Source organism: Anolis sagrei, chromosome 1, assembly GCF_037176765.1.
Source record: "Anolis sagrei isolate rAnoSag1 chromosome 1, rAnoSag1.mat, whole genome shotgun sequence".
Taxonomy (NCBI): domain Eukaryota; kingdom Metazoa; phylum Chordata; class Lepidosauria; order Squamata; family Dactyloidae; genus Anolis; species Anolis sagrei.
In genome coordinates this window covers 116,434,080-116,461,633 of record NC_090021.1, presented here as the reverse complement: position 1 = coordinate 116,461,633, position 27,554 = coordinate 116,434,080, and the positions used below count along the sequence as shown (strand labels likewise).

Genomic DNA, 27,554 nt, shown 5'->3' with positions numbered 1-27,554 from the left:
CAAACCCTCTTATGATAAAGGGTGGAGGTGTGTGAAATGGCAGAAATACATTTTCAATTTTGTTTTGAAATTTGGATGGACTCCCATGACAGAACACAAGTAGGGTATAATTACTGCAAAGTTTCAGTTATCCACTGATTTTTAGGACTTTTTTTCCAAAGTAAGCACCTTGGGTGAGTCACATTCTCTCAGCTTTAAATGGCTGAAACATTATTATTATTATTATTATTATTATTATTATTATTATTATTATTATTATTATTTCTATCAGTATGAAACTTGGGGCACTTGTAGGACACATTTACAAATATAACCCTGCTAGGTTTCAGAATATTATGGTCCACATTCTTAAGATTTTTTCTCTCAATGTAAACAATTTAAGCTCCTTGGGCAAGTTATATTCTCTCTCAGCTTCAGAGAACTTTGGGCTTTAAAAGAAATCTATTGCTTTCAGGATGAAAGTTACCACACTCGTACTATTTTTAGAATTTTTAAAAATTATCTCCCCTTTTGACAGAAGACAGCTTGCAGAAAAAAACAGGGATTTCTGGGACTGGAAGTCCAGGAAAATTGAGAGAAATAACAGCCCTGTGGTTGGCTGAGGAAGAGCATGTGATGCAGTAAGTATGGCTGCACTCAGCCCCGTTGTCTCACAGAGAGATTGCTTGCTTCATCTTGGGAAAAAATGGCCAGCATATACTAATGAAACTAACAAACTTTTCCTGAACTCTTTTTTTTTTTTTTGGGGGGGGGGGGGTCTTCTTGCATTTTATTTCAGGTGTTTTGTATCTATGAATCACCGAATTTATCCAAAACCCAAAATTACATCTGAAGTTTTGCGCATCTCTAATAAGGGAGACAGTACATCACTTTAAAACCTCTTCTTTCCATGGGATAAAATTGCCCTTCCCAAAGCTCTTTATGATAAAGAAGACTGATGGGGCAGGTCATGAAGCGACAAGAAACTTTGATGTTTCCCATCCCACCTGTTTTTCAGCTGGAACTACAGGAGTAATGCACAATTGGATGTAGGAGCTCTGAGCATGATTGCTGACCCATGTTCAGAGTTCTTTCCTTTAAGGACATGTCTGCCTCTTTTCAACCATGGAGGCCTATGCATGACTGCCAAATTTATATAACATCATTTGATAAACTCTGTGCCTCTCCATGCTTGAAAAGAGGCTGAAGTGTCCTATGATGGAAAATTTCTCAATGTGATCAGATTTAAGTCATTTGCCTATGTGTTCATAAACACATCACATAATAAATATGTAACACACACACACACTTAACTTGAATTATGTGTAAGTCAGAACAGGGACATTTTTAAAGTTTAACTCCAGCCAAATACACACACACACACACACACACACACACAATCTTTGGATAGCATAGGGAAAGGTTAAGATCCCCGTGACTAAGGCTGTAGCTGGGGGGGGGGAGGGGTTAGGGGTTCAATCCCCCATCCTGGGAATTTTCCGGTTAAGAAAAACCTGGTTTACTCATGAATTTTAACTGGTTAACCAAATCCCCATACTAAGTCTGTGAGAAGCAAACATTAAAGTGATTTAATTAACTCTATATAAAATATAAAATAAATGATACTATTTCAATAATTTAGTATTATGGAACTACTCTTCATGATTTGCTATTTTTTAACCACCCCCCCCCCCCCCATTTTTTTCCCTGGCTATGGCACTGCCTGTGACATTTCGTCTGCCTTCTACCCTTGGCTTGCTGTGGAAACAATAATTTGTGATGAAGCTTCAGTGGAGACACTTTTCCCCATGATAACACTTTCCAAATTTCTCTTCCTAGGGGTAAATTTCTCTCACTTCCTGTCATCTCTCCTCTCTTCCTAATTATGAGTCATTTGTAAGTCAGATGCTTGTAACTTGGGGACTGCTTGTGTGTAAGTATAAGTTTACAATAATACAATATTCTTAAAGTACTCTGCCTTATAGATCCAATAAATCAAGAAAATAAGGCCCAATAAATTAACAATACCATTTGACTCCTCAGTTATATTTTAATATAAAAATATGTGTATTTCAGTTCACTTTTAAGATGACATTGATTTTCCCCTTTCTCTATTAGCACCTTCAGTCTCAGTGGGAATTTCTGCCACAATTTTCAGAGTATACGGGATATCAAATTCAGAAAGCTATGTGTAATGAGAAAGAGCAATTCAAATGAGGGCACTCACAGCATCCGCCTCTGCATGCTCCTTTGGAAATAAGTGCCATTATGCTCAGTGGTATTATTCCCAGGTAACTGTACACAGGAGTGTAATCTTGGGATTCAAAATACAGTTGCGGCATGGCATGTAGTGACATTTCCATTTTTGTTTATTGGGTTTCTTAAAAAGTCTGGCTAGCATAAACCTTAATGACCACGCTGCAGACATAATAGCACAAATAAAAAAGGAGGAGTATTTATGCCCAAGAGAAAAGGGTGAATGTGTTTGCAATGCATGATTAAGATATCAACAACACAGTATTTGCACTGAACCTCATAAGAGTTCCACAAGAATAGGACAGATTGGTTGAATGTAATATATTTTATTATAAGATTATGATCTGTAAGAAAAAGCTAATAAAACCATGATGCTCTAAAGTTTATTTTAGGAGTATAATTTGTATGGATTTTTAGATGAAAGATTTAAAAAGCACTTTAAAAAATAAGCTGTTATTTTCTATGCCCCCCTCACTCTTTTATTCCTATATTTTCCTTGCATATCATGAAAGGATAGTGTTACTAGATTATTTACACTTTCTGAGTTTGAATGTCTGTCCTTATTGATACTTGATTCATTTTGACATATACTTTACACTGCAGAGAAGTTCAGAAACAAAAGCAGTGTAAATTGTACCTCAAACACTCTTGCACTGATTTATAGAACATCCACAACAACACGGGCTATTAAAGTTTAAGACCTAATTGCTCTTAATGGCACAATGTTTATAAATTATAAACCATACAGCTGCACCAAAATTTCAGGAACACTTAAATAGGAACCGACAATGAACAAATTAAAAATCCAACGGGATGCTTATTTTCTCCCCAAAGCCAGATAAAGATAACTGTTTATGAAATAACCACCTCCTTTAAAAAGCATATATTTTTAAAAAGGCTTCTAAGTTTTTTGTACAAAGCTAATGGCATTTTTAGGAGGGTTAACAAATACTCATCATCATAAAATTTGTCAAGCTTTTCAGATTGTTTGGAAACTGAGAACAATTATTGGTGTACGAACAATCTCGCTGGGAAATTATGAGTTGTGAATCTGGATCTTAAACGTATTAACCTGAAAATGTGTCCCACTGAGCTCAGTGGAATCTAATTTGTAGGACTGCAGAAAGGAAATACTTCCCAATAAACATCCTGAAATTTCAGACTTGTAGGACTGAATAATTTTCACTCATTAATTGTCTGACTCCCATTGTGAAAATACTGGTATAGCTGAAACAACAAATTATGGCCTTGTGCCTCTGTCAAACTGATTTCTGAAACCACTGGATATGGGCTCTATTCTCCATTCTAATGTATATCAACTTCTTCCAAAATTCATTCTCAGGTTCCATCTACATAGGCCTTATAATCCACAATGAAGGGGATTATAAAGGTTTGGGGGGGGGGGGGGTTGGGGGGTGTCAAATGAAGAACACCCATAATCCTGGTGGAACTGCATTAAACAGAGAAAACTTATGCTTAAAAAGTCAGGAGAAAGTCTGGGTTCAGCCAAAACATATGCTGCAACGGAGTCTATTATATCCCAGGCATATGGAAAATGTGAGACTTCGCAAGATTTCCATGTCATACACTGGTGTAGATGGCACCAGCACATATCCGCATTTTTAAAACCTTCACTCTGCACATGCACTGCAGCAGATATCTGCATATATGTGTGTGTGTAGGGGGGTGGGGGGTGGGACCAGTGGAAAAGCTTCTCACAGATGTCCTGCTGATCTGGATCATTCCAAATTAAGACAGGAGACCTGGAGATTGCTCTGGATTTTTTTTAAAAAATCAATTGGTGTTTTGTAATTATTAATCACAATGGGTATCACTTTTGGAAGAAGCACAGAGGATAAATTGAATTGTATATTTATATTTTCTTTTATTTCAATATGACGAGTGTAGTACAGTTTAGTTGTCTGAATGTTGGACTACAGCTCTGGAGACCTGGGTTTATTTCTGAGTTTGGTCATGGAAACCTACTGGGTGACTTTGGGAAAGTCACACTCTCTCAGTCTAAGAGGGGGGTGAAGGCAAACCCCCTCTGAACAAGGAAACCCTATAAAAGGTTCCCCAATAGGATTGCCCTATGTAGAGGATGACTTGAAGGCACACACCACCACCACCATATTTATTTCTCTGCTTAAAAAATAGCCATTTAAGCTTGCTGCTAAGGAGTTTTGATATAATCTCTGTGACACTGATTAAAAATAAAAAAACATTGATAGAGCTGTTGACTTTGGGTGCATCTATATTGTGAAATCAATTCATATTGACACCACTTTGCTGTGGAATCCTGGGACTGTAGTTTGATGAGGCACTGTCACTGTTTGACAGAGAAGGCTAAAGACTTTCTAAAACTACAACTCACATGATTCCATAGCATTGAGCCATGACAATTAAAGTTGTATCAAACCATATTAATTCTATAGTGTAGATGCACCCTTGGCTAGCATTTGTACCCTAGTATTACTGGTCTAAGCCCAATACTCAGTTGAAGATACTCCTCTGTTTTTCATCTTCTAAATATAGATTTCACCTTTGGCACACAGATTTTTCCCAGGGTATGTCTATTAGTCTGCATATTGGTGTACATCTATAGGTGGTGCCAACCGTTGACTGTTGAATGCCAATGCACAGCCATTATTAAGATCCTCCTCACAATAGGTTTTTTTTTTCATTTCTATTTCCTTCCCACCTGTGTCAAAATGTCTGCCTTGTAAGACAGACAGACTCCATTCTCTGGTCCATGAAAACTTAAATCAGAATAAAACATGTCACTCTTTAACATTCAACAAGCTTCCTTCTTGGACTTAGTTGGTGCACTACTTTTCTGCACTAGTAAACAGATTAAACAGATTTCATGTCCTACCAGCAATGTATCATTTTTAAACATTGAACACATTTAGTTGTTTCTCTCTTTTTGTACCACTACAGAAATAGGGGGGGGGGGGGGTGTAGGTTCATTATGTATCATGAGTTTAAAAGGTGACCATGAAAGGCATACCACATATTTCATTTCAAAATGTCCCTTTTCTGTTTTTATTTTCCTACACAATGTATTTTCCATACTTGCAGCAGATGCTATTTAATGCATGTCATTTAATGACATTGTAAGGGAAAATAGCCCCTGCCAGCTATTTCTCAGGCAGTACATAACTGACCAGTTGTCCTTGAAGGAGCTTCCTTTAATTAATTACTATCCTTCCTTGCATGTAGAATGATCATATTGGCAGGAATTGATTGGGCGTATTAGGCACTTCATTTAAAGGTGGAAAAAAATCCTTTAATTAAAATAATCTCATTGCTGGTAAAATTAACTGCACCTTCCAGAAATACATCAATTTGAATATAGAGTTCAGCCTCAATGATGTTTGTGCTCGAAATAAAGAAGCACAACCTTGTAATGTCAGAGAAATTTAATATAGTCAAGCCCAGTTTTCTTTTTTGTTTCTTTTGAAACCAGTGGATGCTCCTTTAGTCTTTAGGTATTTTTCTCCCTGGAGTTAATGCTCCAAGAAATTACCAGAACATACTTTGGAGTCAATGCGTACTTCTATATAGTGACAGAATTATTCATATATAAATTCTGTTTTATGTGGACAGTACTTACAAAAAAAACCCAGGGTAGGCAGTATTGTTTAAAACGTCAGTTCACAAAGCTGGTAAAAAGGAGAAAAGCCCTTTAGATCCACCAGTAATAGCTGGGGGTGATTTCTAGGGTGACATTGTTGAGCTGACCCACAAACTGATTCAAACTAAGCTATTCAGATTTTCCTGCAAGTAAATAAAACAACACAATACACTACTTAATTAACGTAATGTATAGCTTGGCTCCAAGGATTCTTATATCATATGAATATAAACAGAAATTCAGTTCATCCAAAGTTAATATACTGGGATCAGCAAACCATGCTGGAAGGAACTCATTAATGTCCAATGTTTATTAATTTCATTTTGTAGAAACTAACAACATCCTTGCAATAGCAATTGGGTCAGACATATTAATGTGAAGGCAATGGGGTCAAAAGGACACAAGTGTCAGGAAGGGGCAGTGATGTGATAGAATGAACCGACAGAGAATTACAAATGAAGATAAACAAAATGCCCTTTCCCAAAATGTCCAAGGACAGCCTTGCATATAAACACACACACGCATCTTCATGCACTATTACAGCCATGTGAATCATAGAATCATAGAATCAAAGAGTTTGAAGAGACCTCATGGGCCATCCAGTCCAACCCCCTGCCAAGAAGCAGGAATATTGCATTCAAATCACCCCTGACAGATGGCCATCCAGGCTCTGTTTAAAAGCTTCCAAAAAGGAGCCTCCACCACACTCCGGGGCAGAGAGTTCCACTGCTGAACGGCTCTCACAGTCAGGAAGTTCTTCCTCATGTTCAGATGGAATCTCCTCTCTTGTAGTTTGAATCCATTGTTCCGCATCCTAGTCTCCAAGGAAGCAGAAAACAAGCTTGCTCCCTCTTCCCTGTGGCTTCCTCTCACATATTTATACATGGCTATCATATCTCCTCTCATCCTTCTCTTCTTCAGGCTAAACATGCCCAGCTCCTCAAGCTGCTCCTCATAGGGCTTGTTCTCCAGACCCTTGATCATTTTAGTCGCCCTCCTCTGGAAACATTCCAGCTTGTCAATATCTCTCTTGAATTGTGGTGCTCAGAATTGGACACAATATTCCAGGTGTGGTCTAACCAAAGCGGAATAGAGGGGTAGCATTACTTCCCTAGATCTAGACACTATGCTCCTATTGATGCAGGCCAAAATCCCATTGGCTTTTTTGGCCGCCACATTACATTGTTGGCTTATGTTTAACTTGTTGTCTTTTTCACACGTACTGCTCTCAAGCCAGGCATTGTCCCCCATTCTGTATCTTTGCATTTCATTTTTTCTGCCTAAGTGGAGTATCTTGCATTTGTCCCTGTTGAACTTCATTTTGTTAGTATTGGCCCATCTCTCTAATCTGTCAAGATCGTTTTGAATCCTACTTCTGTCCTCTGGAGTATTGGCTATCCCTCCCAATTTGGTGTCGTCTGCAAACTAGATGATCATGCCTTCTAACCCTTCATCTAAGTCATTAATAAAGATGTTGAACAGGACAGGGCCCAGGATGGAACCCTGCGGCACTCCACTCGTCACTTCTTTCCAAGATGAAGAGGAAGCATTAGTGATCACACTCTGGGTTCGTCCATTTAACCAATTACAGATCCACCTCACCGTAGTTTTGCCTAGCCCACACTGGACTAGTTTCCTTGCCAGAAGGTCATGGGGGACCTTGTTGAAGGCCTTACTGAAATCCAGGAATGCTACATCCACGGCATTCCCCGCATCTACCCAGCTTGTAACTCTATCGAAAAAAGAGATCAGATTAGTCTGGCATGACTTGTTTTTGATAAATCCATGTTGACTATTAGCGATGACTGCATTTGTTTTTAAGTGTTTGCAGACCACTTCCTTAATAATATTTTCCAGAATCTTGCCTGGTATCGACATGAGGCTGACTGGACAGTAGTTGTCTGGGTCATCCTTTTTTCCCTTCTTGAAGATTGGGACCACCTTGGCCCTCCTACAATCTGCTGGAACTTCTCCTGTTCTCCAAGTACTCTCAAAGATGATTGCCAATGGTTCCGAAATGACTTCCGCTAGTTCCTTCAATACTCTTGGGTGTAGTTGATCTGGCCCTGGCCCTGGGGACTTGAACTCATTTAGAGCAGCCAGGTATTCTGGACAACTTGTTTCCCAATTTGGGGTTGGATGTCCTCTAATCCCTCATCCACTCCATCTTGCTGAGGTTGAAGATGACTTTCTTTTTGTGAGAAGACCGAAGCAAAGAAGGTATTAAGTAGTTCTGCCTTTTCCCTATCCCCTGTCAGCATTGCCCCATCGTCTCCTCGAAAAGGCCCTATCGCCTCCTTGTTTTTCCTTTTTCTGCTGACATAAGAAAAGAAGCCCTTTTTGTTGTTTTTAATGTCCCTGGCAAGCCTGAGCTCGTTTTATGCTTTAGCCTTGTGGACCATTTCCCTACAGGTGTTGGCTATTTGTTTGAATTCTTCTTTGGTGATTTCTCCCTTTTCCCACTTCTTGTGCATGTCTCTTTTGTGTCTTAGCAGAGTTAGAAGTTTTTTGGACATCCATTCTGGCTTCTTTGCACTTTTTCTATTTTTTCTCTTTGTTGGCACGGTTTGCAATTGCGCCTTGAGTATATCACTCTTGAGAAATTCCCATCCATCATAACTCCCTTGTCTTTTAGTATCAGTGTCCACGGAATGCTGCTCAGTGTTTCCTTCATTTTTCGGAAATCAGCTCTCCTAAAGTCCAAAATGCGGGTTTGACTTGTCTTAGTTTCGGCCTTCCTTTGTACCTCAAATTGCAGGAGCACATGGTCACTTGCCCCTAAGGATCCTACCACTTCAACCTCATCGATCAGGTCCTCCACATTTGTTAGGATGAGATCAAGAGTAGCCAATCCCCTTGTTGCCTCTTCTACCTTCTGGACCATGAAATTGTCTGCAAGGCAGAATAAATGTGCATGTGTGTGCCTTCAAGTCACCTATTGATTAATGGTGACTTGCGAATTTTATAAGTTCTTCTTAGGCAAGGAAAACTCTGAGATAGTTTTGTCAATTCCTTCCTCTATGTTGTGGCCTGCAATGTCAGGTATTAATTGGTGGTCTTCCATCCAAGTACTAAGCAGGTATGAGCTTTCAAGATCAGGTGGGAACTAGTGCATTTAGGATAGTTAAGATTACACAAAGGCAAAGCTGCTGTGGCCATATGCAAGAAGCCATTCAGAACTTCAGTTAGGGTGCTTCCAGATAGCACGAAAACCCATGTTTAAAATGGGGGTTAAAAAAAGCCCAGGACCTTACCTCAGGTCCCCACAAAGATCAATCAGTCCTGGGATTGGGTCCCCCACCATCCTCACCTTCCTCTGTATCAGAACAAGGTGGAGGGCAGACAGGGGACATCCAGTGGAAAGCGAGGGGGGGTGGGTTTTGTAAAAGAAATCAATCCATTATGCACTGGACTATATATGTGCACAATTCAAAAGAGAGAAAAGGCAACAGTGTAAACAAAGCAACAGTACAAAAAAAAAAGGCAGAAATTGTATATAAGGCTTGAACTACACAGCAAACCAACACATAAAATCCAAACTTAAATCAGAAACAAGCACACCACTGAAACAGATACCTACATAGACATACAAAGTGAACTAACACATAAACAAACAGACGTGGATCTAATTGCTTTCCATTCATGCTTCCTTTAAAACACCTTGTGTCTATTTCGCAGCCCAATCATCTTATCATCTGTTTCAGGCTTTTTAAAAGCAAACATGTGTTCTGGAGCTGTCTTCACAGGGGGGAGGGAAGGACATTGCATATTTTTCAGAAGTGTAGGAAGACACAGTGGTTCAAATATGCTCATTTTCCAGCCGGAATTGGGATATAAGCTGACCTTTTTAACACATGTTTTTTGCCAATTTCAATAATTCATCATGGATTTACTGCTAGCATCATGTAGCTACCTGTCCCCCTTTTAACTTGGTAACTTCTGTTTTTGAAGGGTCCTTAGTCAGTGCTGTATGATTATTCTATCTGTATGATTAGGTACTGGGAAACGTGAGCTAGGTATTCATACATATTTTAAGTGTATAGTGTAATTATATGTTGTACAAGTTGTATGAGTGTTAAGCCAAGTAAAATAATAAGTACACATTTGAAAGTTACATGAATTGAAGAGATAGTCCCAGTCTTGCCATATAGTTTACATAATTTCATTGCAAAGTAGGGACAGGAAATATTTGGGCCCCCAGGTGTGTGTGTGTGTGTTTTTTTTTGACCTCAACTTTCCCATTAATCATACTTGATAGGGCAGATAGAAGTTATAGACCAAAGATTATCTTCCCCTATTACATGGCATGTTCTTCCATGGCTCTATTAAGAATTTTGAATGCAGATAGCTATCACTGCACATTTAACAACTGCTCAGATGCACCATTAAAAATATTTAACACCATAAAATCATATCATGAGATGATGACAGTAACATTGGATAAAGACACAGAAATCAATCACCATTTATGTATTGCCAAATGAACTTCTAAAAAGAATAATTTTCAATCCATGTTTTCACACTCAAAGTGTAAGCAACTAAATGTCAACTAACCAAGTGACCAGAGCTAATCCAAAATATTTAGCTACTTGGAGCAGAGCAGCAAATTGTTCACCTATCCACACACGTGAAGGTACAAATATATCTAAAGCCAGCCAATATATTTTGACAGATGAAGCGGAAAAATCCCACAGGAACCTGTCACTCATGCTGCCAAGAAACATATAGTAAAGAGAAAATAAATTAGCATTTTGGTGCTATTTCAAGACATCCAATGGCTGGTATTCAACTAGTGGCTTATGTGTGCATAACAGCAGGTTACATGTGAGTAACCTGTATGGGCACAGAGAACTGTTTTCTCATCCTTGTAGTCCATGCAAAATCATCCCATTTAAGAATACACTATATACTCTCAAATCTAAAACTATAAATATTATTGTAAAATAAATCAGCCCCAAACTCTTAACTTAGCTGTAGATCAATGTGAATATTTTACACACACACACACGCACACCATCCCCTGTTCTGAAGAACCTTAAAGAAGCATTGATCTTTTCTGCTTTTATCCTCCATGGCATCACTTTTGGACTTTTTGAATGCCAAGGTGGGAAAATGGTGGTGGTGCATAAAGGATGATGACTGGCCCCCGAGACAGCATTGGTGCTTTTCCCTCTCCAAGGAATGAATAACAACTTATCCATAGATCACATCAAAATCCTTAATTTTGGCCCTAAATCCTGCCCTTGACTTATACATGAGGTCAACTTACACATAAGCATATATATGGCACTCCTTCATTCTTTCCCACTGAGTAAGCTGTGCTCCATTAAATAGATCCTGTTTGTGTTAGACAGGTGATGGCTTTCTTCTATTCTGACTGGCCAAACAGGCGGGACTCACAGGGAAACCCTGTGCAAGCACACAGCAGTCTCTCCACGTGCTGCATGCTCCTGAATAGAGCAGAAGGGGCCACGACCGGCAGCAAAATAGTCCGGCTATGTTGAAGAAACCAAGGCAGTGGAGCCCTTGTTGTTACAGGTGTCTGAAAAAGCTGGTGGAGCCAAAAGAAAATGGCCAAAACGAATTTCTGCACAAGTCTAGTATATGTATATGGAAGTAACATGCAGACTTTACATATCATACCCAAATTTACAGATTTTATGTGCATCAAAATTTAAATAATGATGAAACAGAAATAGATTTCTTTTAAGTGGTAAAATTGGTGTGTGTGTGGCGGGGGGGGGGACAAAATTATTTCATGGAAATAATCTGATATACAATTCAGCACAAGACACAATCGGTGAGCAACAGCATATCTGGGGGCAAGTCCTTAGATCTCTTCCACTTCAAATCAATAAAGTAACTTAAGCCTACAGATTATACTAGAGAAATATCTTGCATTTTGAATTCCATTTTATGGTGGATAAGAGCGTCTAAGCCTGAAAAAAAAATTCCAAAGAGAAAAGGAGACCCTCTAACTCTCAGCGTATCAATGATACTTTTATAGAGTACTTCAAACTATTTTATGAGTTTCTTATATCATATCACAATAACAAATGCAATTAAATTAGCTAGTATTCAGGTGAAACTACATATTACAATTATTACTTAATATGTAACTAGCTAGCTACATCTCTTCATGTTTTAGGCAGACCCAGACTGAGGCAGACCCAGACTGAGGATGCTTCCAGACAGCACCAAAATCCACATTTTAGAACTGAGTAAAAAAACCTCATGTGACCTGACAGCAGGTTCACACAGAGACCTGCCAGTCCTGGTAAATGTCTCCCCACCATCCTCGCAGCCTTCTTTTGAAGCAGATCAAGATGGAGGGAAGATTTTTTATATATAAAAATATCCCTCTGTTAAATGCTGGACCATATACCAATATGTTAATATAAACAGAAGTAGAATAACAGGTGTGCATATGAGGTCCAACACATATTGGAGGAATTAAAAAAAATCAGTCAGATCTCTCTCTTCCCTCATTCTTTAATTCAACCTCAGTTTAAGATAATAAAGTGTAAAATAAAGAGTTTCAGAGAATTCTAATTGCTCTCTGTTTGTTCTTCCTTTGGACTTCATTTGTGTCCGATCAGCTGATCAGCTGTTTCAGGCTTTTAAAAAGTGCACATGTGCTGGAGCAGTCCACACAGAGGGAAGGAAATGAAAACACGTGTTTTGCATGATTGCAGGGATATAGTCATGCAAAGGTGAGCTTTTTTCAGGCTGAATAGGAATATAAGCACACTTTTAAAATATGTGCTTTTAAGCTCTTAAGCCAATCCCTCCTGCACTTTGGCCAAATGTTGTTAAGCCACCCCAACCCCTTTAAATCCAGCTAAAATTACTTCTGGGTTTTACAGCATGTGTAGAAGGGCCCTAAGGCTACTATTCTGCCCCTCCTGAAACTTTTGCATGCTAGCTAAAGGAAGGATGGATTTCTTTTGGGATTTCCTTCCTGTCCCAAACTACCTTATGTGGAAAAGATAGAAGAAGCGCATGGGACTGGAAAGACCCAAAATTATCCTCCCCTTATGTGTTGAGTCATCATTTGTTTTGGAGACATGACCGAAAAGAAGAGCAACTTGGAGGTTCAATTATTAAATCTGAAATAACACAGGACTTGTTAAAGCCAGGCATGTAGTCTGGGGGGGGGGGGGAGGGCTTGAGGGGCTTCAGCCCCCCCCCCCCCATTCTCATGGTGGTCTGCTGGCACATTATTTAAACTGTTATGTTTGTTCATATCATGATCTGATCACCATGCTCAATATATCCCATATGCTTGGGACTATTGGGGTAACGATACAAAAGGTTTGCTAGGGTAGACCCTCTTTCACTCAGACTCAGCCCCCCCAATCAAACTCAGCCCCCCCCCCCCCCCCCCCGAATCAAAATCCTGGCTACGGGCCTGGTTAAGGCTGATTAATTTGAGTCATATTTGTTCTGACAGATCTGGTACATTTGTATGGTAGTAAATTTTAAATAAGCTGAGTTTCAACCTAGTGCTGGAGGTGTGCAATTTTTTTAGGTGTTTACGGTTGGACAGTTAGAAGTGGAATTGTCAGCCTTCTCACCTCCACGGCAGCACTTTGAAAATACTACATTGAGAGCTCTGAATCCTACAGAGGCAGGTGAAGTCTGATGCAACCGGAGATAAAATCTCCAAGGATCAAGCAGAAGACATCGTTTGTGAGCAGAACCCTTTGGTCCATAGCATATGGATTCCAGATCTAATCTATTGCAATCAATATAATATATAGACCATATATATATTCTCACTATTCAGTACATTAGGCCAGTTCTATCTATGATTAGCTACTCTCCTGGTTTGACCACTCCCACAAGCCACATGAAAATATCATTGACATATAATCTAATTGCAGTCTGAATGGTCTTGGGATTGGATGGGAGACCATTATAGCTATGTAGCTATGTGTACAAAAAAACAGAATATCTCATGTAACCATCATATTTACCCAGACTGCCTCAGATTTGTGCAATATCTAGAAGGTTATAGATAAATACAACTGGCACACATCTAGAAAGAAGGGTTCTGCTGCTACATGACCATGGCAATACATGATTTATGGTAAGTCTAGAAAGAAGGGTTCTGCTGCTACATGACCATGGCAATACATGATTTATGGTAAGTTTGATCCCAGGTTCCAAAACTGGTACAAGAATATAATGTCATGTGTGATCCCAGAGTGATGCATAAGACTGGATAGGATCCTCTCTGTGATATCAGCAAAAAGTTCAGAAAACCTATTTAAATATATACCTTATACTTTAATCAGATATTTTTGTCACAGAAACAAATCCCAAAACATAAAGGCCGGAAACTTTTAAAGGCCTTGCTTAATTGATGCCTCAGAAATCCTAAATCTCACTGTCATAACCCCTGTTATCAAAGAAGGAGAGAATTCAGATCTTGAATGAATTTCTGTCCAGAACTAATATTTAAATTAAGTTTTCACACTTCAAATACTGGAGGGAGGTTATGCAAACTCCCTTTTTAATTATGTTATGATAAAAAAACCCTGCACAATTAATTTTATCTTCAGGGTGTGTGCATTAGGCACCTCATCTGCTGTATATCTTCATTTGCTATAATATCAGGATGTGATAAATGTATTGCTTAAGCAGGCTTCCAGTTCATCAATAAAGGTGTTAAGTAACATTTAGACCAACATCTATCCTTATGGCACCCCACTGGATAAATTCCCCAAACACAGAATACAGCCATTCATCAATATCATAATTTGATGACCTAGCACACCCGAATAAACAGGAGTTACTTATGTTCACAGCTAAAGGGTCTAGGTATATTATTTCAAGGGAAGCTGTGAGGAGCAGGTGGTACCACCTTCTTGGCCACTCCTATGCCATGTTTTAGAATCCCGAGCAACTAAGCCTCAGACAAAAGATCGGAACTGGGAGGAGAAATGTCATAGTTGAAAATAATTATTCTGTCCCTACTCTTTGCAACCACGATTATTCTTATTTTAAGGTGAATTATTCTTGAATGATCACCTTGTACAGTAATATAATTAATAACACAAAAATAGTTGTAAAACCAGCTTGATGCTTTTAATTTAGCTCCACACTTCTCATCTCTTAAAATGAAACTTCAGTCCATTCAGCGAAAATGATGCATGAGCACATACAACTCAATACAGTACTTTCTTATCCAATTTTACTAAAGGTAAATACCCTATGTATAAGGAGACCTACTTCTAGCCAAACATGTCCAGAATTATAACTTTACAGAGCAATCCCAAGTGTGAATCACATGTAAATCCTATTGTGTTCAGCAAGGTTTACTACTAGGGACTTCATCACACTAGAGTATCTATCCACTTGAAATCCTGTGGCTGCCTCTTGCAGAATTCTGGAGTTTGTAGTTTAGGCCCAAGCTTTTAACTGCTCAGCCAGGTAGGTCCTGGGCCTCACTAAACTACAAACCACAGAATTCTACAGGAGATACCCACTAGATTTAAAGTGGATGACTGCTCTAGTGTGATGAAGTCCAGTAAGTTGGTATAGGTATGCAATTGCTGTTTGAATCATATTTGACATTTTTATTCAAATAGAACATGGCCATATAGCCCCCCCCCCCCAAAAAAAAAACCCTACAACAACTCAGTGATTCTGGCCATGAAAGCCTTCAACAATGTATTTTTATTTAGTTCAGTGCTTTTCACACCCTCCTTTGCATTTTGTTTTGTCAACATTCATCCTACGGTTCTCAGGGCAAAGATTTTATTTCCAGTCATAATTAAATATTTTGTCCTGTCACTTTGTATGTAGTACATATCAGCAAGCTGCAGAACGGGAATATTTGGATACAAAGAATGTCAAACTAACCCAAGAAATGTGAGATGGTAGAGATACAGCTATATGTTGGAATTAAGAAGCATCGAATTCAAAGGGAATTATTCCCAGTCAACTGTGCCAAACTCACGCTCTCTAGGGGTTTGATACTGTCACAGCTATCAACCTCAGCTAGTATGGTCAATAGTCAGGGGTAATGGAAGAACAGACCAATGATCTAACTACTGAATTTTGATCTTTGTGTGGCTAGAACAGAGTTTGTACCCCTGCAACTTCCAAAAAATGATTTGCAAGGTCATTAAGCCTGACCTACCTCATCATCATTAACTAATAGGATGCACTCTAATGTAAAACCCATTTTATAAATGTGGTTAATATTTGTATTCTAGACATTCAAAGTTGACTTTTTCTTTTTCTCACCAAGAGTGCACAGTGTGTGAAAAAACAAAACAAAATCAAAATAACTCTCTAGTGCTGTGAAGTAAATAAGGAAAGAAGAAATAGCACTATGTTTGTCTTGAGGGTTCTTCTCACAAACAAATTGCAAATGACATTGAAGAGACACATTTATATACAATTATCTATACCCAAGAGCTAGCAGATGGAATAGATCACCTTTTCAAGTCCCTTATAATTATAGGATTTTTGATCCTGCATTTAACCAAGCAAGTTGGAATTAACTGTCATTAAGAGACAACACACACATGGAATGGTTAACCTTGAACAGGTGAAATAATATAGAATGAAGGCTATTTCTGTCCTGAAAATGATCTGGTAATATATTCTACTGTATTATACCAGCATTATTATTAGTCTCTCCCACACCTTCTCTCCTTCCCTCTCTCTGAGTGAAAGCTGCATAAAACACTTTTGGATGCTATCCAACACTAGACCATTTGAACGACTGTGTACCAGAATAAAGTAAGTTGTGTATGTGTTTGTCACCCTTTGAACCAAAACAGCATTTACATAGCCTTCGTCAACAGTATTTACATACTTTAAAAATTCTGCATCTACTACTACTGTTGTTTTTCATAAAACAGAATTCATTTTAAATATGATTATAAAATAAATGTTCCCATTTAAGGGGTTTTTCCTAAACTGTTGATGAAATTGACAACTCTAGATCTTTTGGTTAGTTTTATAAGTTCCTATTGAGATCATTTTATCCACTGTTTTTTATTTGATTTGTTGTTTGTTTGTCTTGGCATTGAATATTTTTGACTTCTTATTTGTTGGAAATTGCTCTGAGATAGGGCAAGTTACAAAGAAGGCATTATTATCTTTCTTACCTGTGAAACCAGCTGCACAGACACACTCAATTTGTGGCTGTAGCTTTGATGGGCTTACATCAACACATGTTGCTCCTGCATGGCAGTTGTCTGGATAAATTAAGCAGGCATCTTCAACAATCTGGCAAAATTCTCCTACCCAACCAGGAGCACAGAGACACTAGAAAAGAATTAAAAATAAACTAAGAAGTCTAGCTAAATTTTAGAATTGACAACACATGGCAAAGAAGGAGCATAAATGTTTTAATCTATGGACCCTACACAATCAATTAGTAAATATCACATATGTGTTTATGTTCAAAGATCTCACCAGAAAATTGCTGATACATGGTGGTTGTAATAACTGGTAGCATCGTGACAATGAGTTGATAAATTTGGGGTGTAGTCATCCATCTGAATGTATTCATATAATAGTGTTCAACACAATTAATATCTCCTTTAAAGCTTAGACTAACAATTTCCCTTTGAAATGGAAATCATCAGCTACTGCTGCATAATGGCTAGTTTGTTAGGAATGGAATAGAGAAATGGCCTTGCTCCAATCTTTTAATTTATTGTTGAAGGCTTTCATGGATGGAATCACTGGGTTGTTGTGAGTTTTCCAGGCTGTATGGGCATGTTCCAGAAGCATTCTGTCCTAACTTTTCACCTGCATCTATGGCAGGCATCCTCAGAGGTTGTGACCTCACAACCTCTGAGGATGCCTTTCATAGATGTGGGCAAAATGTCAGGACAGAATGCTTCTGGAACATGGCCATACAACCCGGAAAACTCACAACAACCCAATATTATAATTGTTTACAAAGTAATGGCATTTACTATTGACTAAATATGCTTAAGAATGGCATTGCTAGAGAAAGTACTTAAATGAAAATGGAACTCTTGCACTGTGATATCAATGTACATACAACGAACCTGATTTGTAAAACTGCATTTACCTTTTTTATATAAAAATCATTTGTAAGCAAGAGGTTAATACAAATTTCTATCATGCCATATGAAAACTCTACCATGACTCTATATAAAAACCGAGATTTTCCTCTTAGCATACAACAGCATCTGTGAATGTTCTTCTTTCTCTATTTGATTCTTCCTACTTACCCTTTGACACTGCCATTTCCTTCATTTTGAGAGGAAGCAAGAATTATCAAGCACCAGGTCACTTTGAAATACTTGATTGTGTCCTAGTTCCACATAGAGAAATATGAGATATTATTGTTTTAATTTCATAACACTGTCTTGTAATGAATGTCCTACATACTGATTCAAAGCTCTGTGCCCTATATTGTTCCATATTATGCACCTTTGTTCTCAATAGAGGAGTGTTCAGAGTAGAGATGCAGGAAAGAGGGAAGACAAAAAGCACAAAAAGTAATTGAAGGCACCTTCAGACAGCATCATAATCCAGGTCAAAGAAGTGGGGCAAAAGAATCACGAGACCTGACAGCAAGTCCAAACACAGAGCTGTCAGTTCTGGTAAATCCTCCCCCGCTATCCTGACACCTTCAATTGTAGCAGATTTTAGAAATCCATAAGATGGGTAGGGACATCTGGCAGAAATTTACTATATATATTTTGTTTTAATTGATGCTCTGAGATGCGCTGGACCTTATATGCATTGATGCAGATATCTAAATGTGCATAAGAACAGAATTCTTATTATCTCTCCTCACCCTCCTGTAAATTCAAACATTAAATGGTTTCAGAGAGTTCTCATTGTAATTTCTTTCAAATAAAAATGGCTTCCACCCTCCTCTCTTTCAGGTAACTTCTGAAAACACACTTATGCACTTTAGCGTATGGAGTGGAGGAGGACTAGAACAATTAAATTAGCATTTTATGGATGCTGTGGTCTATTTTAAGTCACAACTAATGTCAGGCATTGTTTACATTTTAACTGTTGAATTGTCTAGGATATATATTTCTATGCATTATGTTCTAATATTGTAATTATGCTTTATTTGAGTATCTGTTTATTTTATTACTTTAACTTTTATTTTCTTTTGGTAACAAATTTATTAATGTCTATTTCATATTTTTGATGTTCTTTGATTCTAATTATGGCATTGAATGTTTGCCTTTTTATATGCATGTAAACCGCCCCGAGTCTCCTTGGGGAGAGAGGGCAGTATTGTATTATAATTTTTCTTCCATTAGCTACCTGTGTGTCCATGGCTCCATTTGTTTACAGTCCTGATTAGATATTTGGGGAATTTAAAATGAGACATGTGCTGGAGTAATCCACACCGGCATATAGAAATGAAGTCACATGTTTTCCTTGACTGAAGGATATACAGTCATCCTCTGTTCAGCTTGAATGTGCACATTTTTCAACTGAAATCGAGTTTCAAGCACACCTATCTAACACGTGTTTTTCAGCTGTTAATCTGAATTTTCTTACATATCATTTAGCACTACCACCCCCTTTTGTCCCAATGTTTACATACCAAAACCAGAAGGGATACAACTTAGTAAAAAGTTCAAGAACCTCTCAAAATAGAAAGTTCAAGTAATAAGTAAAGGGATTTTTTTTTATGGGGTAGGTTGGAGGAACGATCTTTGGTCTGTGAATCAAAATTCTTACTTTCTCTCATTTACTCTTTCAATGGGCCATTCATTTGCTATGGGGCATTTATGTCTGTTCCATGGTAAACTGGAATGCATTCCCCGTATGGACAAATAAACTGAGATTAGAGTGCTACTTCTAAAATACAGCTTTCATTACCACCACCCTAGTTTGCTTGTTTGTTGTGTTTTTCATCATGCTCTAGGTTTTATTACCATTTTCTTTCCTCCAACAGGTTCACAGTGAACCAACTTGCATCCCATCTCTTCTCCCTAGGAGAAAGAAACTCTCAGTCTGTGACTGACTATTGATTTTTCCTCATGATTATTATTATCATGGCTTTGGGAACTTTGTATATCTGTTATTTACTTTGTCCCCTTTGTGTCAGCTTCTATATTGGTGATCATCTTTCTTAATTACCTGGAAGCAGGATTTAACAACATACTAATTGCATTCTGCAATTATCAAGTCAAGGAATAGCAAGCCTCACTTTGGATGAGAAGAAACAAGGGAAGCTTGGAAAGAAAAAAAAGTCTATCAGAGACTTCTTATTTCAAATAAAGTAGTGCAAAGGGTAATATGTATTTCAAACAAGATGGTCTTCCAGCTAATTCAATTTTTCAATGTCAACTAAGGTCAAATATATTTTGGAACAGTTACTGAGTGAGAGCTATGATTTGTTCTATTCATTCATTCATTCATTCATTCATTCATTCATTCATTCATTCATTTATATGCTATTTTCTCCCAGAGTAGGAGACAAGGTGGCCTCCATAAATAATAATAAAGTAAAAAGATTTACCATACAATTAAAAAATTAATAATTTCATAATAGATTTTAAAATAAAGCATACAAATTTAGAAAGATAAAACACATTCAATAAAAAGCTTATACATTAAAAGCTCACTTAAATAAAATGCATTTGGTTACTGGTGATAGGATGAATGGCCCCATTTATGGAATTCCCATTCAGTAACATTTCAGATGATACCATTTGTCTTTCTTTTTTTGTTTATCATTTTGTTTATCAAGATTTTTCATTTATGTTTATTTTATGTTGGCTTTTTAAACAATGAGACAGTGCTGTTTCTGTATTTTATCATTATTTTTATATTATAATGTGAGAACTAGGACTAATAAAGGATTGCACTGGATTATATTAGATCAGATTGAACTAGGTTAGATTAGATGAGTAGATATGGTGGAAGATACATTGGAAATTGGCTCTCATTGCATTTCTATTGGGGGGGGGGGGGGATGAACAGACAGAAATCTTAATTTTGTGAAAAGTAGAAATAACCCCAGATGGCATTCCCCCAGAGCACAGGCGAGCATAGCTCAGTGCTCTTTCTGACACTGCTGTTTTGTCAGACATGTATCTTAAGAACTTCTTCTCAAGAAAAATGTGTGGCATGACATAGGAAAAGTTGCACATATTTATTTGATATGTCTTTGGCAAAATTCCAAGAGCCAGCAGTAAAGACATCTGTCTTCACTCAGCAAAGGACACTCATTTGACTCCTGTGACATCCACATAAAATTTGTCATAAAATCTGAGTGCTTTTTCTTTATTTTATTTAAGTTTGGTAATGTGGTATCCAGGCCTGTAGCCAGGATTTCGTTTTGGGGGGGGGGTTAATTTTTTTCAGGGGGGATTCGGGGGGGGCTGAGTTTCGGGGGGGGGGGGTGAGTCTGAGTGAAAGAGGGTCTAGCCTAGCAAACCTTTTGTATCATTACCCCAATACCCCCATGCATATGGGATATATTGAGTATGGTGATCAGATCATGATATGGATAAACATAACAGTTTAAATAATGCACCGGTAACGCCTTTTCACGAACCACCTTGAGAATTTTGGGGGGGCTGAAGCCCCTCAACCCCCCCCCCCCCCGGCTACATGCCTCGTGGTATCAGACAATGGACCTCCGAGAACTCTTTCTTAATTAAATCCCACTGGAAATTCGGACCAAAGGGAGGCTGATTTGAATGTGGTAGTTTTGCAGAGGTGTTATGAAGAGGCCAATGAGAAGGAAGCAAAAAACTCCTCAATCAAAGAGTGGTATGGTAAAACAATAAAAGCGGTAGCATACATGTAGTTGAGAGACAGAAGAAACGTATTCTTTAAAGTTTTAAATTAATTGCTTCCATTAATGTGATAGAGAACTAGTGTGGTTCAGTGGTTTGAATGTTTAACTAGGATTCTGGAGACTGGGGTTTGAATCCCTATCTGGCCATGAAAACCCAGCTTGTTTCTAGGAAGCCTAATCCATTTTTATTCTGGCAGGCTTTTAAAGCAGAAAGTTTTTAAAAAAGAGCCAGGGAGTACTGTTCAGTGTTTGAATTGTTTTGAACAAGGAGGAGGAGAAATGGATAGCAATATGTAATTCTATTTAAAAATGGTTTATTTTAATTGTACATTGTTTTAAGACATTGAATAATTGCCTACGTGTAAAGCCACCTTGAGTCTGCTCTGGGGTAGAGAAAGGCAGGGTAGAAGTGCCATAAATAATAATAAGAATATTAAGAATAAGAATAAGAATAATAAGAATATTACCATTACAACTTTAATTATTAGCTGCCATCTGTATCCATGCCCTGTCCATCCCATTAGCTCAATAGACATATTGAGCAATGATCAACCTTATTTGCCCCCAAGGAATCCCGTTGGCTCTGGGAAAACAGACACTTCTGTTTGATGTTTTGTTTCATGTCTGATATAATAGGTTGTGTTTTTCATTTTATTTTAGTTGATGAGTTATAATTTAATTTTATATGTTGCATTGTCAGTTTTCGTTCTTATGGGTGTATTGTTATGTTCAGGCATTGAATGGTTGCCTTTTATGTTTGGAATCCATCTCTTTGAGGAGATAGGGTGGAATATACATAAAGCTGTATTATAACAGTGTGTTACTTATTTGTTTTAATGAGATTTTAACTACATTTTTAAAAAGAATTAATCCATTTAATTTAATTTTAATATTTGTATTTTGTAGATTTTTTAAAATTGTATGGTGTTCACGATTTGAGCCACTTTAGATTTTGATCAAGGGAGAAAGGTGGGTTATAAAACAACAACAACCCACAACATTAGGAAACAAATATAAAGCCTGGAAGGAAAGAAATGTGTTGCTATTTGCTATCTAACAACAATGGCATCATGGAATTTTCAGTCTCAAGAAAAAATGGCCCCTGCCGAGAGATTTCTTCCCCCAAATAAAGTCAGACTTTTACTAGGCTTGTGTATTTTAATCATATTTCATCGTAAGTTGTGACTATTTCATTAGTTTCGAACTTTTGATGTGATATCCAGTACGTGCTTGTGGTCCATGCCAAAAATTTAAGAAGCTTAAGAGTGCTTTGATTCTTAAATTTTAGGGTTTTTTTTTAAATCTGTGGAGTACAATGTTTGATGCAGCAAAGAAATCACAGAGCAACCAAGCTCTCCTGAAAGGTGAAGCCAAATGAGTTGGGATGCTTGACAGCCAATCAGGACTGAGGGAGAGGGGAGGGGGAGACAAAGCAGCCACCATTTTGGCTTTAAATTCCAGAACGCAGCTGCACAGGTTTCATTCATGCTCTGGAATGTATCGAGGGAGGAGGGTAAAGCTTGAGGCAGGCTGGCAAGAAGATGGGAGACAGGCAGAGAAGGTAGCTTCTTGAATGAAGGAGAAGGGGACCATTGAGGTTTGGGCTGCTGGCAGGGCTAGGTTTTCCCATTTTGAGTTATTGCTAAGTGTGAAAAGGAGAGGAGACCATTGGGCTGGGTTGCTGCATGGCTTGCTAGCATTTTCCATTCTGAGTTATTGTTAGCTGGTGGCAGCTAAAGGAGAGAAGGAGACCATTGGGCTGGGTTGCTGCTTGCTATCATTTTCTGATTTGAGTTATTGCTGGCAGTGGTTGTGAAAAGGAGAGGAGAAGGAGACCATTGATGGCTGGGTTGCTACTAGGTGTATTTCCATTTCAAGTTATTGCTGGCTGGCTGCTGACAGCTGCATCACTTGAAAAGGAGCAACTCCTATTTTTTTAGTTGAAATTGTAATAAATAGCATAGCATTAATAAGTGTTGCTACACATCATCACAAAGGGAGAACCAAACTTGGAAACTAAAATTATTTGGAGTCAAACATTATAGCATAGCATTAATAGCTGCTGTCTTGGACATTGGGCACAGGTTGGCTGCTGCTGTTGCTGCTGCTGTCACCATTGCCTTTGACACATCAGCAGAAACTCTCCTTGGAAACTGAAATCATTTTGAGTCTAATTGTATAGCATTGCATAGCTGCTGCCATCCTCATATTAATATGTTGCTCTACACTATGATTTCCTGGGTCAATGGCTATCTCATCATCGAGTCTCAACCCATTCAACATAGTTTGTGCCACACAAACAAAGTTTCTGGAGTAGAACAACTACTTTCAAAGTAAGGACTACACTATTAAAGAAGAAATAACACTGTCAAACTAGGAACATATTTTATTTACTATTATATTATTCAGAGACTGGATGGCCTGAATGTTCTACACTATGATTTTTGTTCCTGGTCAATAAATGTCATTTCCTAATTGGTTCTATCATAGAAGCATGAGGAAAGTTTATTAAGCTGCACAAACTTCATCTTCACACGATAGTTATTCAATGAATATCTCATAATCGAGTCTCAACCAATTCAACATAGTTTGTGCCACACAAAAAAGTTTCTGAAGAGCAACTACTGTCAAAGTAAGGACTACGCCATTAAATAGTAAATAAAACTTTCAAACTAGGAACATGATTTATTTATTATTACAAAAATGTTTATAAAATATTTGAAAATTCCCCAAAAATCTTTGGATAAATGAAATGTTCAGACATTTGGTGGACTAACACTGGTAAATGTGTTCTACCATTGTTACAAGTTTCACCCCAATAGACATAAACATGAGTACTTTCTACTAATCATTCTCCAGACCCCTCCTCTCCCTCCCCCCCCCCACCTCCTGACACTTCATTTTTGCATGTCACTAGAACTCTCTGGTGGGGCCTGTGCTGTTGGCAAACTTCTTGGGTAGGTTTTTGAGGGACAATGGGAAATTGGGGGGGGGGGAGGAGGAGGTGGGCACTATTCTGCTATTTCGGGCTGTGGGGAATGACTCCTGGGACAGCGGGAACAGTCCTTGGAATCAATCTCCAAAGGCCTGGCACCTGCAAAGGCCTGGCACTTTGCAAATGTCAAATTCATCTGGAGAAAACTGGGATATCCCAGTTTTCTCTAGACTAAACTGAGTTTACCTGAGACATAGAATCATAGAATCAAAGAGTTGGAAGAGACCTCATGGGCCATCCAGTCCAACCCCCTGCCAAGAAGCAGGAATATTGCATTCAAATCACCCCTGACAAATGGCCATCCAGCCTCTGCTTAAAAGCTTCCAAAGAAGGAGCCTCCACCACACTCCAGGGCAGAGAGTTCCACTGCTGAATGGCTCTCACAGTCAGGAAGTTCTTCCTCATGTTCAGATGGAATCTCCTCTCTTGTAGTTTGAAGCCATTGTTCCGCGTCCTAGTCTCCAAGGAAGCAGAAAACAAGCTTGCTCCCTCCTCCCTGTGGCTTCCTCTCACATATTTATACATGGCTATCATATCTCCTCTCAGCCTTCTCTTCTTCAGGCTAAACATGCCCAGTTCCCTAAGCCGCTCCTCATAGGGCTTGTTCTCCAGACCCTTGATCATTTTAGTCGCCCTCCTCTGGACACATTCCAGCTTGTCAATATCTCTCTTGAATTGTGGTGCCCAGAATTGGACACAATATTCCAGGTGTGGTCTAACCAAAGCAGAATAGAGGGGTAGCATCACTTCCTTAGATCTAGACACTATGCTCCTATTGATGCAGGCCAAAATCCTATTGGCTTTTTTTGCCGCCACATCACATTGTTGGCTCATGTTTAACTTGTTGTCCACGAGGACTCCAAGATCCTTTTCACACGTACTGCTCTCGAGCCAGGCATTGTCCCCCATTCTGTATCTTTACATTTCATTTTTTCTGCCAAAGTGGAGTATCTTGCATTTGTCACTGTTGAACTTCATTTTGTTAGTTTTGGCCCATCTCTCTAATCTGTCAAGATCGTTTTGAATTCTGCTCCTTTCCTCTGGACTATTGGCTATCCTCCCAATTTGGTGTCGTCTGCAAACTTGATGATCATGCCTTCTAGCCCTTCATCTAAGTCATTAATAAAGATGTTGAACAGGACCGGGCCCAGGACGGAACCCTGCGGCACTCCGCTCGTCACTTCTTTCCAAGATGAAGAGGAAGCATTAGTGAGCACTCTCTGTGTTCGTCCACTTAACCAATTACAGATCCACCTCACCGTAGTTTTGCCTAGCCCACATTGGACTAGTTTCCTTGCCAGAAGGTCATGGGGGACCTTGTCGAAGGCCTTACTGAAATCCAGGTACGCTGCATCCACGGCATTCCCCGCATCTACCCAACTTGTAGCTCTATCGAAGAAAGAGATCAGATTAGTCTGGCATGACTTGTTTTTGATAAATCCATGTTGACTATTAGCGATGACTGCATTTGTTTCTAAGTGTTTGCAGACCGCTTCCTTAACAATCTTTTCCAGAATCTTGCCCGGTATCGACGTGAGGCTGACTGGACGGTAGTTGTTTGGGTCATCCTTTTTTCCCTTCTTGAAGATTGGGACCACATTGGCCCTCCTCCAATCTGCTGGAACTTCTCCCGTTCTCCAAGAACTCTCAAAGATGGTTGCCAATGGTTCCGAAATGACTTCTGCTAGTTCCTTCAATACTCTGGGGTGTAGTTGATCTGGCCCTGGGGACTTGAACTCATTAAGAGCGGCCAGGTATTCCTGTACGACTTCTTTCCCAATTTGGGGTTGGATGTCCTCCAATCCCTCATCCACTCCATCTTGCTGAGGTTGAAGACTCTCTTTTTGTGAGAAGACCGAGGCAAAGAAGGCATTAAGTAGTTCTGCCTTTTCCCTATCCCCTGTCAGCATTGCCCCATCTTCTCCTCGAAGAGGTCCTATCGCCTCCTTGTTTTTCCTTTTTCTACTGACATAAGAATAGAAGCCCTTTTTATTGTTTTTAATGTCCCTGGCAAGTCTGAGCTGGTTTTTTTGCTTTAGCCTTGCGGACCTTTTCCCTACAGGTGTTGGCTATTTGTTTGAATTCTTCTTTGGTGATTTCTCCCTTTTTCCATTTCTTGAGCATGTCTCTTTTGTGTCTTAGCACAGTTAGAAGTTCTTTGGACATCCATTCTGGCTTCTTTGCACTTGTCCTAATTTTTCTCTTTGTTGGCAGGGTTTGCAATTGTGCCTTCAGTATTTCACTCTTGAGAAATTCCCATCCATCCGTAACTCCCTTGTCTTTTAGTATCTGTGTCCACGGAATGCTGCTCAGCGTTTCCTTCATTTTTTGGAAATCAGCTCTCCTAAAGTCCAAAATGCGGGTTTGACTTGTCTTAGTTTCAGCCTTCCTTTGTACCTCAAATTGCAGGAGCACATGGTCACTTTCCCCTAAGGATCCTACCACTTCAACCACATTGATCAGGTCCTCCGCATTTGTTAGGATGAAATCAAGAGTAGCCAATCCCCTTGTTGCCTCTTCTACCTTCTGGACCATGAAATTGTCTGCAAGGCAAGCGAGGAATTCGTTGGACCTTGTACTCTTGGCCGAGTTTGTTTTCCAGCAAATATCGGGATAGTTGAAATTGCCCATGACTACTACATCTCTTTTCTGTGCCTCTTTGGTCAACTGTTGGCAGAAGACTTCATCAAGTTCTTCCTCCTGGCTTGGGGGTCTGTAGTAGGCGCCTACAGTGACATCTTTTTGAGTCCCAGTTCCCTTGATTCTTATCCAGATGATTTCCAGCTGGTTTCCCAGATTGCTGTCTTGAATCTCTTCTGCAGCATAAGAGTTTTTGACATATAAGGCTACTCCGCCTCCTTTCCCCTTTGTTCGGTTTCTGTGAAAGAGGTTATACCCCTCGA

At 38.9% G+C, this 27,554-nt stretch overlaps 1 protein-coding gene across 3 annotated transcripts in view; it reads right to left on the bottom strand.

Annotated features, from left to right (window-relative positions):
• Positions 1-27,554, bottom strand: part of EYS (eyes shut homolog) — a 1,026,188-nt gene that overhangs the window by 796,117 nt on the left and 202,517 nt on the right. For all 3 annotated transcript variants that reach the window (XM_067468024.1, XM_060752827.2, XM_067468032.1), the window contains exon 7: positions 17,002-17,161. In XM_067468024.1, the coding sequence (XP_067324125.1) occupies positions 17,002-17,161 (160 nt within the window). The remainder of the gene's footprint in view (positions 1-17,001; positions 17,162-27,554) is intronic.